Source organism: Sinocyclocheilus anshuiensis, unplaced genomic scaffold (assembly GCF_001515605.1).
Source record: "Sinocyclocheilus anshuiensis isolate Anshui unplaced genomic scaffold, SAMN03320099.WGS_v1.1 scaffold1270, whole genome shotgun sequence".
Classification (NCBI taxonomy): Eukaryota; Metazoa; Chordata; class Actinopteri; order Cypriniformes; family Cyprinidae; genus Sinocyclocheilus; species Sinocyclocheilus anshuiensis.
The window spans coordinates 480,790-491,793 of NW_015555837.1; the positions used below are offsets into that span (position 1 = coordinate 480,790).

Consider the following 11,004-nt stretch of genomic DNA (forward strand, 5'->3'; position numbering starts at 1 on the left):
ATAATAAAAACTATGCTGCAGTAGTAGGAATATAGACTATGAAAAAATAGAAATATAGACTATGTGTATCTATATATGCGAGTATAGAGTAGAAATATAGAACGTGAAAATAGAAATATAGACTATGTATATGGTATCTATACAGTATTAACTTATGTCCAAAAAACAATAGTGCAGTAACGTGCAAATTGAGTGCAACTACATGATAACAATAGCAGCAGTAACAGTAACAGATGTGCAAATTGAGATGAGGCTACATGAGTAATATTAACAAATATACAATGGTAGTAATAACAGCAATAACATTACAAATGTTCAAATGAGATGAAACAATTTGGACCAACTGTTCTCTGAGATAGATAAGTCCACTAGCTAGCTACCTGTTTAAGAGTCTAATAGCTGAGGGGAAGAAGGAGTTCCTTAATCTGGATTATTATTATTGTATGGCAATTGTAGTATTTCATCATTACTTCAGCAATCTAATGTCAAACTCTTGGAAAAATTGTTCTTTGTTCTGTTGCAGAGTTGCAGCCTTGTGAACAGTGTGTAGAGGATGGGACTGAGTGGACTGAATGTGAGGTCGGTAAGACACCTTGAAGCAGATGGTAAGTTCATTGAGTCTTCTTGTCTGTGATTTGAAATGTATTCAGAGCCAATGCTAATTATTCAAGAAAATTCAACCTCAAATGAATTGAAAGTTCTGAAAATTCAATCTGAAAAATTGAAAATCTGTTCACACTTTCTCTAAGTATACTCTTTCTTCACTGACGTCACATAGGCCTCATGGGCTATTGGGTAACGTCAACCAATACCCAACAATTAAGTTTGTTACCATTGTTTAGGTTTGTGTCCATTTTTTTATGTAACACCTACTTTTCATGATCCAGTCAGGTTTTGAAGGAAAAAAAATCAAGTCCCACCCTATATTTTTTCTAATTAAATATCCCATTTCAACGGGAAATATGTCACATTATAGAAGTGAAATGGTTTGCGAATATTGACTTAAAACATCCAACCTTTTTTAACTGACCAAAATGTAATTGACCAAAACCTACTTAACTGTTTTTATCACTAAAATAATTACAGTTGTTTCTTAAGCAGCAAATCAGCATATTAGAATGATTTCTGAAGGATCACGTGACACTGAAGACTGGAGTAATGATGCTGAAAATTCAGCTTTGCATCAAAGCAATAAATTACATTTTTAAAATATATTCACATATAAGAGTTATTTTAAATTGTAATGATATCTTACTGTATTTTTCATCCATTAAATGCAGCCTTGGTGAGCACAAGAGACTTTCTCAAAAATGATTAAAAATCTTCAAAATAACCCACAATTGTAATTTGACCAAAATAAGAACATAAAACATTACATAATATATATCATATCCTGTTGGCAGCACAAGGATGCCCTCTGAGGAGTGTCTGAAAATAGTACACTACTAGCTTAACAACTGTGTAAGTATTTGTAAATGATCTTATGTTCATTATACAGCACTGCTGACTTTGCAGGATCATATTAAGTCTAAGCAGGGGGAGCACCTCTTTGAAGCACAATTAATAAGTGGTTTCTATTAATTAAACATATAAGAAACGTGATCATTACCAGGCAGAATATCGGTTCAGCCACTACTTGTCCAGAAAAAGAAAAATAACTGAAGGTTTTTCTTAGTTATAACCCAAAAAAGAGCAGCAAATGTAAGAAACACAAAAACAATTGTTATTCTCCAAGACCCTGCATGTTAATCAATTAATTTGGCAGAGGAACGACTCCTGGTGGCCCATATCAGATCACATCCAACATCCGTCTTGACCTAGTTCTTCTTGGTAGTTTAATCATACCGACATCTGGAAATGTAGTCTTTCTCGTTCATCTATTTTAAGCAGTCTGCTTGGCAGACATTAGAAGTGGATATTTCAAGGGGCTGGCAAACCAACTGTGTTTAGTGCCTTACCATAAAGAGGGGAGCCGTATGATGATGCCAGGCTTATATACGGTTCTTGAGCGCAGCTCTGCTGCTAGTGCTCTGCTTCCTTCAGGCATTCTTCTTTCAGGTCTGCATGGCTGCCTAACTTTCTCATATAGGTGAGGAGAACATCTGCTTTTTTAGACTTTGATTCCATTTGTACCAGCTTTTTGGGTTATTATACACTTGGAAATTACGGAACTTGTGGTTTGGATTTTATTTTTATTTTTTGAATGACAAACGTATTTCTGTAAGCAGTTTAAAGCTATCCGAAACTATAAAATAACTCCATATTTTATAATTTTTTAAAAAGTGATTTCAGCATTAGTTTTGAAAATAACTAATATATGTAATTTTATGTAGAACTTATTTAATCCTAAATTTATGACATATGCCAGTTGAATATCTTGCAATGCATGTTGGACTGTCAAAATGAGCTTGGCACAAGAATTACATATTTTAAGTGCATGATATATTTGCTAAAATGCCAGTCAGGTGCTGACAGAATAGTATTTCTAATGCATTCTGATTATAGCATTAACGCATATGTGAAAAAACAAACAAACAAACATTCAAAACACCCAGTATTCATGGAAAAGCCCTCCTAGATATCTGTCAACCCGCTTTGAAGAGATCTGTTATATTTGTGTAAGACGTCTAAATACAGCAAAATCTGATCTGTGTGATTTATGCAGTTGTCTGCAGACAGGGTTACAGATTGGTTGTATTGTTGGCATCTGCATATTTTTTTCCATAAGCATGGAGATTTGGAGATTGGGATACTGGATCGCAGTGGGCACGCTTACAAGACGTTTCCAAGTGCCAGTTTCAAATTAGGAATGCAGAAAATATAGCCCACTCTATATGATGCAAATGCATATTGATGCACGCCATATGATGTCTCTCTACGTGCATATATCACATAAGGACCTATGAATTAACTATGACTAAATAATGTATATCATTGTCAAGTCAATTTATAAAAGAGATATTTGCTCTGTTTTGCACTTTGTACAGGGGTGAAGAAAACAGGTGGCCAAGATGTCTGAGTGAGTATCTCAGTTACTTACATTTAATATCGAAGAAATGGGAATCTATTCTTGTTTTGCTAAATTGTAATTCCTTCATCTTCTCATGATAGAAAAAAGATGACATCGAGCCGCCGGCACCATCTCAAGGTGGAGTAAATAATGCACAGATGCTTATAATGTAATATAATATAATATAATATAATATAATATAATATAATATAATTAAATACTGCATTAAATTGATTTTTGACTTGTGGATTTTAATATATAAAAAATATAATTAATACAACATAACAATGTGATTATTAATAATATTAAATTAATATTTGAATTTTGTGGCTTTTAGTTGATGTCTGTTTGCATTATTTTACCTATTAACTCCTGAATGTTTACTAAAACTTTCACCAGATATATGCGTTTCAAATGTACTTTTTAGTTTTACTCTTCTACAAATACAGAGCAAAACATGTATGACTTTGTCCAATCAAATGCTCTGTAGGAGGATAAATACCCTCCTTTTAATACCATCTGCAACTGACTAACTGGATTTGACATAACTAAGAAGCTTAAAAATAAAAAAGATATGTCCCACTCTACTTCCTGTTTCAACAGGAAAGAAATCTGTGCATGTCAAGTGATTACATGGCGTCTTTATAATAGTGTCTTTTCACTGACTGCTTCTGTTTTTGTCAGTATGTGTTTAGTTCAGTTGTAATGGTGTTGTGGGAGATTCAGGGTCTCAGTGATGTATTTGTCCACAGAGTTTGGTGCTCGGGATTGCGAAGGACATTCTGGAGAAAGAAGTCGTTCAGGTTAAGGTAGATAAGGAGAAATACCTGTCAGAAAACTGCCCCCCTCTGTCCATGCCCAGATCTGCACAGGAACTGCAGGTCTGTTTCCTCACTCAGGATATGTTCAGAAGGCTAAATCAATTAAAATCCTCGGAAATACAGAAAATACGATTTTACATTCTCACACAGCACTTGTACGTCACTTAGATATTTATTTGTTTACATTTTCATCAGCAAGATGGAATTTTTGTATGATTATTTTCAATTATTCTCAATATGTTACTTACAAAAACAGCATGACCATAATCATGTGAAGAGTTCATTTGCAAAAACAGATAACTCCGTTTTTAACAATTCTCAGAAATCATGTTTTTTCATTGTGCATTCCAATTAACCTCAATCAAACTTTAGTTGGGTTATTTTGGTTAGGTTTAAAAATAACAAAAAATTACAGCTAACTAACAAAATAAAACACAATCAAAACATGATTACATAATAAAAAACATGATGAGTTATCTGTTTTTGCAAATAAACTCTTCATATGTATATATACATACATACATGTTCCATTTGTTAAAATGAGTTAACTACATTAGTAAACATGAACTAACAAAGAAGAATACTTTTCATTTTCATACTTTTCAAGCATTTATTAATCTCAGTTAATGCTAATTTCAACATTTTAACATTATTCAAATCAAATGTTGTATCTGTTAATATGATTTAATGGACCTGAGCTAAAATGAACTAACAATGAGCAGTTTTTATTAACATTTAACGAAGATTAATAAATAAAGAAATGTAACAAATGTATTGCTTATTGTTAGTTAATGCTAGTTCATTTTTATGTAACATTAACTAAGCCCCCTTTTTTTTTATTGTTACCCCAATTTTTTTTTTCAGCTAGTTGCCAATGCAGCATTTCTTATTTTCATTTAGATTAAAGTGCCCCTATTATGCCATTTTTACGGTTCCTAGTATTGTTTTGGGAGTCTCCTACAATAGGATTGCATGCATGCAAGGTCAAAAAAAATGTAATGTCACCTCATTTTCCAGCGATTCTCAAACGATTTAGTTCGAAGCAGTTCAAAGATTCAGTCTCTCAAAACCCCTCCTTTCCGTGAGCCTGCTCTGCTCTGATTGGTCAGATGGTCTAGTCTGTTGTGATTGGTCTACGGTGTACAGCGCGTTTCGGAAACGATATGCCTATTTCAATAGTTCTGTATTTTGAACGCTCTATAGAAAATATAAACATCTTATTTATCATACTTACAGGTTGTGATTCAGTGGAGCAGCTGGTCCAAATAAACAGGATACTGATCCATCTTTCAACAGCAAGCGTTTTGTGAATCCCGCGTTGAATTTGCCGAGATTAGAGAAACAGTCGTCAGTAGAATTGATGTGTTTGTGGGCGGGGTCAAGTAGTTCGCGGCCGGCCAATGTAGAACATATGCAAATGTGTTACATCGTGACGTGTAGCCGTCACGGAAGTGGGATTCGAATTACTAACGACTCGGTTCAGCTGTTCAGTCGATTCTTTATTTTGGGAGACAATAACTTTATTTATCGTGCACTTTCAGCTTTACAACTTTGCAGATCGTTTACATTAAAATGTAATGTCACCTCATTTTCCAGCGATTCTCAAACGATTTAGTTCGAAGCAGTTCAAAGATTCAGTCTCTCAAAACCCCTCCTTTCCGTGAGCCTGCTCTGCTCTGATTGGTCAGATGGTCTAGTCTGTTGTGATTGGTCTACGGTGTACAGCGCGTTTCGGAAACGATATGCCTATTTCAATAGTTCTGTATTTTGAACGCTCTATAGAAAATATAAACATCTTATTTATCATACTTACAGGTTGTGATTCAGTGGAGCAGCTGGTCCAAATAAACAGGATACTGATCCATCTTTCAACAGCAAGCCTTTTGTGAATCCCGCGATGAACTCCCCGAGATTAGAGAAGCAGTCGTCAGTAGAATGACGTGTTTGTGGGCGGGGTCAAGTTGTTCACGGCAGGCCAACGTAGAACATAGGCACGCATTATGCAAATGTGTTACCCCGTGACGTGTAGCCGTCACAGAAATGGGATTCGAATTACTAACGACTCGTTTCAGCTGTTCAGAGTCGATTCTTTATTTTGGAAGACAATAATTTTATTTATCGTGCACTTTCAGCTTTACAACTTTGCAGATCGTTTACATTACACACTGCATGAAAGGCAATATTGGAAATAGCATAATAGGGGAACTTTAAGCTGGTGTGCTGAAATAACTAAACCTAAAACTGAAATAAAAATGAATAAAAACTAGACATAACTGAAATAAAAATGAAACACGTAAAATGTAAGAATGAACACTAATTCAAAATGTTAATGCATATTAATAATACAACACTGATGCAGGTATTAACACGGCGCACCAAAGTACACATTCGATTTTGCTAAAATGTTTTTTTCTTGACATTGCTAGTTGTGATGTGAATGAACAGATATGCTCTTGAGATGTTTATTAGTGCATTCCAGATGTTTCAGATGTCTCAGTGACGTATGTGCAGGTGATCGATTGTATCGCACACTCTTGAAACAATATGATGCAAAACATTGTTCAAAAACAGTAGCTGACTATTTAAACATCGCTTCTTAGGAGCTGTGCAAGAAACTTCACCTGCAAATCGACCAGGTTGATGAGGAGAGATATGACTTGGAGTCCAAAGTGGGCAAGGCCAGCAAAGAGGTAATGTCTGATACTCAAAACAACCTTATTATGCTGGTGATGATGTTTCTGATGAGTCGATGTATTGGGTTGTCTGAGCTCCATTTTGACTGCTGTTTAATGTGTTTCTAGATTGAGGATCTGAAGATTAAGGTGGTCGACCTGCAGGGCAAGTTCAAGAAACCTGCACTAAAGAAAGTGCGTCTCTCTGCCGATCAGATGCTTCAGGCTCTGCTGGGCTCCAAACACAAGGTGTCTCTGGACCTGAGATCCAACCTCAAACAAGTCAAGAAGGAGGTCAAAGAGGAGGTGGGTGAAACATGGCATTGTGACTATTCCTATGCTCTTATAGTACAGAACAGATATGAATAGTAACAGCTATAAAGTCTGATTGGATAAGCATTGTTCAAAACATAATTGGTAAATCGAAACAGTTAATCAATTATGAAACAAACTCAATTTCAGCTGTAAAGCAGTTCTACAGAAAATAACAGTGTCACTATTCAGATCAATATTGATTCAGTTTAGTTCAATAACAGTGTCAGCGTTGAAAAATGAGTGTCATTCTTTGATATGAACAAAATTTGAACTGAATTGAGGTGGATAGTGTCAGTGCAGGTAAATCGATAATATTACTGAATATGAATTGTTTTTTAATATGTGTGCTTGCATTTAAAAGATTAATATATAATATAATTCATATTTAATTGCACAGGGTAATGCACAGGGTTTCTGCAGGTCTTATAAAGTACTAACTCGCCCTTCCACAAATTACGGCCTTAAAAGGTCTTAAACTGGAGCAGAATAATTCATGGGAAACATTGTCTTCCACAGTATTTTTGTTTTGTTTTCCAATACAAATATCTACTTGAGTTGCAATGCAAACTGAACATATTAAGTCTTATTATTAAGTTTGAGAAGTTGAACAAAACGGAACGAGTTTATGCTTAAAGCAAGAACAAAAGTCTGTCGAAGGGGAATGAAAACTTGTTTTCCTGTTGAATTTATTTGTTCTTGTTTTAATCGTGAACTCACTTTATTTTGATCAGTTTCTCATAAAACCAGACTTCTTATCATCTGTGATTTTGCTACTCCAGTAAATGTATCTTGATTTAAGAATCTTTAGACATTTGTACTGGAAAACAAGACAAAAATACTGTGGAAGAACCACTTTTTTTCCGTGTGATACAGTAAAAGTTATTTCTATATTGTAGTCTTTAGGAGCAGATATATTCAAGACATAAGCTACTTTTTTATTTCTTGTAAAATGAATTAAAAAGTAATGGAGATCTGTAGGAAGTTGTATTTTTATTTAGAGACCATACTGACACATCAGATTCCATTTAATTTATTCCTTAAAATTTTCTCTACTTGGTCTTACAAAGTCTTAAATTTTCCCTCATAAAACCTGCAGAAACCCTGAATATATTACTTTTTAGAATAGCAACAAATAGATGTCAAAATAACATGCTGTGAATGTGTAAGTATGTTTCATTTGATTACCATTCCTTCACACCCAATCCCTCTCTCATAATCCAGGTTGCAGATGTGGGTGACTGGCGTAAGAATGTCGAGGACAAGGCCGGAATGGATGGCAGGAAGAAGATGTTCGAGAGCGAGGCCTAAATTCCCGGACGTTTCTTTGTTTAGTTATCGTAGGGATTTGTCAGAGCAGTGCGGTCATTTAACTTTTTGCCATAGTTATGTCTTTTCTGCTTTCAGTGCCTCAAATGAGCATTTGTTTCATGCAGTATGTATGTCCTGAAAGGGAATTATGTATAATCGCAGAGCCACTACCATTAAACGAAAGCTTTTGAGGAAAATCCTTTTTCATGTTTGTTTTATTACGCACGGTTTGGTCCTTTCACTCTTTTCCAGTCTTTGACTAGTGGTTTGTTATGACTTTAAGGAATAAAATACTGTAGTGCTGCTATTAAATTATTTAATTTAAAGGGGTCATATGATGCTGCTAAAAAGAACATTATTTTGTGTATTTGGTGTAATGCAATGTGTTTATGCAGTTTAAGGTTAAAAAAACACATTATTTTCCACATAATGTACATTATTGTTGCTCCTCTATGCCCCACCTTTCTGAAACGCGTCGATTTTTACAAAGCTCATCGTTCTGAAAAGCGAGGTGTGCTCTGATTGGCCAGCTATTCAATGCATTGTGATTGGCCGAATACCTCAAGCGTGTGACGGAAATGTTACGCCCCTTAACACACTGTGATGCCGTCTCCCGGCACGGCGAGACAAAAACAATAAAACCCATTACAAACGAGGCATTTGTTGCATCCAGTGGGGACATAATTACTGATTATAATGACTTATACTGTGTTTTTACGCGTTGTGTATCGCGCCGCCTAAACATAAAACCTTGTCTGCATTTGTAATCGGAGAAACGACAAACAACAAGCGCTACTCTAAACTGCTTAAAACTCGCATTTGAATCATCAGTGGCAAATTCTTTTAATTATAAAAAATGTACTTTCAGGCTGTGAGTCAGAAGCACCAGACTGCCCTTGCAAAGTTGGAACTGACCCACTTTATAGAACAGCCTTTGATCACCGACCCATTGTAGGCTACTCTGCAGGTTCAGGAAACAGTCCTCCATAAAATGCATCACACAGCGTCACACACTGAGGGCTTGAGTGAGGAACGGCCGGCGGGCTTGAGAACGGCGCGGCAGGCAGATTCGACGAAGGAGCTGCCAGCGGGCTTGCAGCAACCACATGTGACGACCCCGGGCTGGACTATGCTTTGTCCACGGTGAAAGCCGATCCGGCGATCCACAGCGCGAAGTTGATGTATTTCCTCAGCGATAGTGTGTTAGCATTCCTTCCGTTTACAGCACACACACACACATATGCGTCTTGAATGAAGGGAAATTTACGAGTCTTGCCGAGGATGAGCTCGGGATATTTCAGGAGCTCAGTGGCCTATTGGTCTGAAGAGGAATCCACTTCCATAAACAGGACTCCCAGGATCTGCTGAGCCATCAGACTACAACATATATATCCTATTTAATTATTTTTCTCTCTGGTACTCACCAGTCTTTCCAGTTCTTCTTCCAAGTGTACTGCCCTCTTCTTATCTCATTGGTGAGCGTCAATCCAGAACTCTCTCTAGATCTGTATGTAAAGGACAAAGGACAAAAGTCAGTGCATGGGTTTGGATCTTCCTTGTTGGTTAGAAACACAATTGCTACATATCGTGCTCTAATTGCTTGATTTTTGCGTCCAATATAGTTTATTAATATCCATGAGAAGATAGAATATGTTAATAAGCGTGATTGCAAAAGTTATGAATTAAATGTTTTAAATCACTATGTATTAAATTAAGTTTAATTTTTTTTATAGAATTTCTATGGGTTTTTATGTATAAACTGAAAGGAAATGATATTTTGTTTCTTGAACATTCATATTTAATTTAAATTTTCAATTTAATATAATTGAAATATATTTTAATTTGCTCTAATTGATATGTCACGTGTATGATAATCACATGACTTAGACTGTTTTATTGCTAAAATCTGCTAAGTAATGCTTGCAACCATAAAGTGTGTGTGTGTGTATATATATATATATACAGTATATATATGCAAATCTTTGATGATAATAGTGTAACTATAAATAGACTTTGCTCTGCGAATGAGTGGCTCTGCCTTCACTGTGGGTGTCGTGGAGGAGGAACACAGCACCTCTCCAAAGTCTTCAGTCGTCATGCCTACCAAGTCTGAACCTGCTCACGTCATGCCTGCTACTCCAAAGCCTGCTAACGTCATGTCTGTCAAGCCACAGCCTGCTCACGTCATGTCTGCTATGCCAAAGCCTGCTAACGTCATGCCTGCTATGCCAAAGCCTGCACACGTCATGTCTGCTATGCCAAAGCCTGCTCACGTCATGCTCGCTACTCCAGGACCTGCGTATATATATATATATATACAGTATATATATGCAAATCTTTGATGATAATAGTGTAACTATAAAATACTATAATCTTTAATTCAATTTTAATTGAATACAGCAGCTGATCTCTGGTATCAATGACTGTTGGACTGGTACTTGAAAAGTCTCAAGACTAAACTTAGACTCAGGTGTCCCTGATCGAATGTATTTCTTATCGCACTTCAGTTTAAAACTGCGTACAAGTGCTTGTCCAGGATTAGCTGATTAACTCAGCTGCCTTGTAAATTATATCTAATGAATAATTTCTATCCAATCCAGGGTGAGAACACACTAAACCGCCGAGATGTCAGAGTAAGTATTCTGATCGTGGGTTTTCATTGGTTTAAAATAATGTTCAACATACTGTAAAAAATGTTAAGTTGTGTTTTGTTTTGATTAGAATAGTTTGAGTAATCCAATATAATGTAAGGTCTGTTTTGGGTTTTGTCATGTTCATGTTTTCATGTCTTTTATTTTGTAACTGTTTCATGCTGTTAGTGTCATGCTTCCCTTGCCCTCTTGTCTTCATGCTATTGGTTCCTCTGTTCATTGTGTCA

The 11,004-nt window shown here is 35.9% G+C and overlaps 1 protein-coding gene across 1 annotated transcript; it reads left to right on the plus strand.

Annotated features, from left to right (window-relative positions):
• Nucleotides 1-1,993: 1,993 nt before the first annotated feature.
• On the plus strand, nucleotides 1,994-8,323 carry LOC107675455 (troponin I, fast skeletal muscle-like). Its single transcript, XM_016469806.1, has 7 exons — nucleotides 1,994-2,089; nucleotides 2,988-3,019; nucleotides 3,112-3,148; nucleotides 3,763-3,891; nucleotides 6,432-6,521; nucleotides 6,633-6,809; nucleotides 8,040-8,323. The coding sequence occupies exons 2-7, from the start codon at nucleotides 3,012-3,014 to the stop codon at nucleotides 8,124-8,126; spliced, it is 528 nt and encodes a 175-aa protein (XP_016325292.1). The 5' UTR covers nucleotides 1,994-2,089; nucleotides 2,988-3,011; the 3' UTR covers nucleotides 8,127-8,323.
• Nucleotides 8,324-11,004: the final 2,681 nt, after the last annotated feature.

Excerpts from the sequence above, each read along its gene's own strand:
- LOC107675455 (XM_016469806.1), top strand. Across the intron at positions 3,892-6,431 it reads GATCTGCACAGGAACTGCAG|GAGCTGTGCAAGAAACTTCA; the intron begins GTCTGTTTCCTC and ends ATCGCTTCTTAG. Across the intron at positions 6,810-8,039 it reads AGAAGGAGGTCAAAGAGGAG|GTTGCAGATGTGGGTGACTG; the intron begins GTGGGTGAAACA and ends CTCATAATCCAG.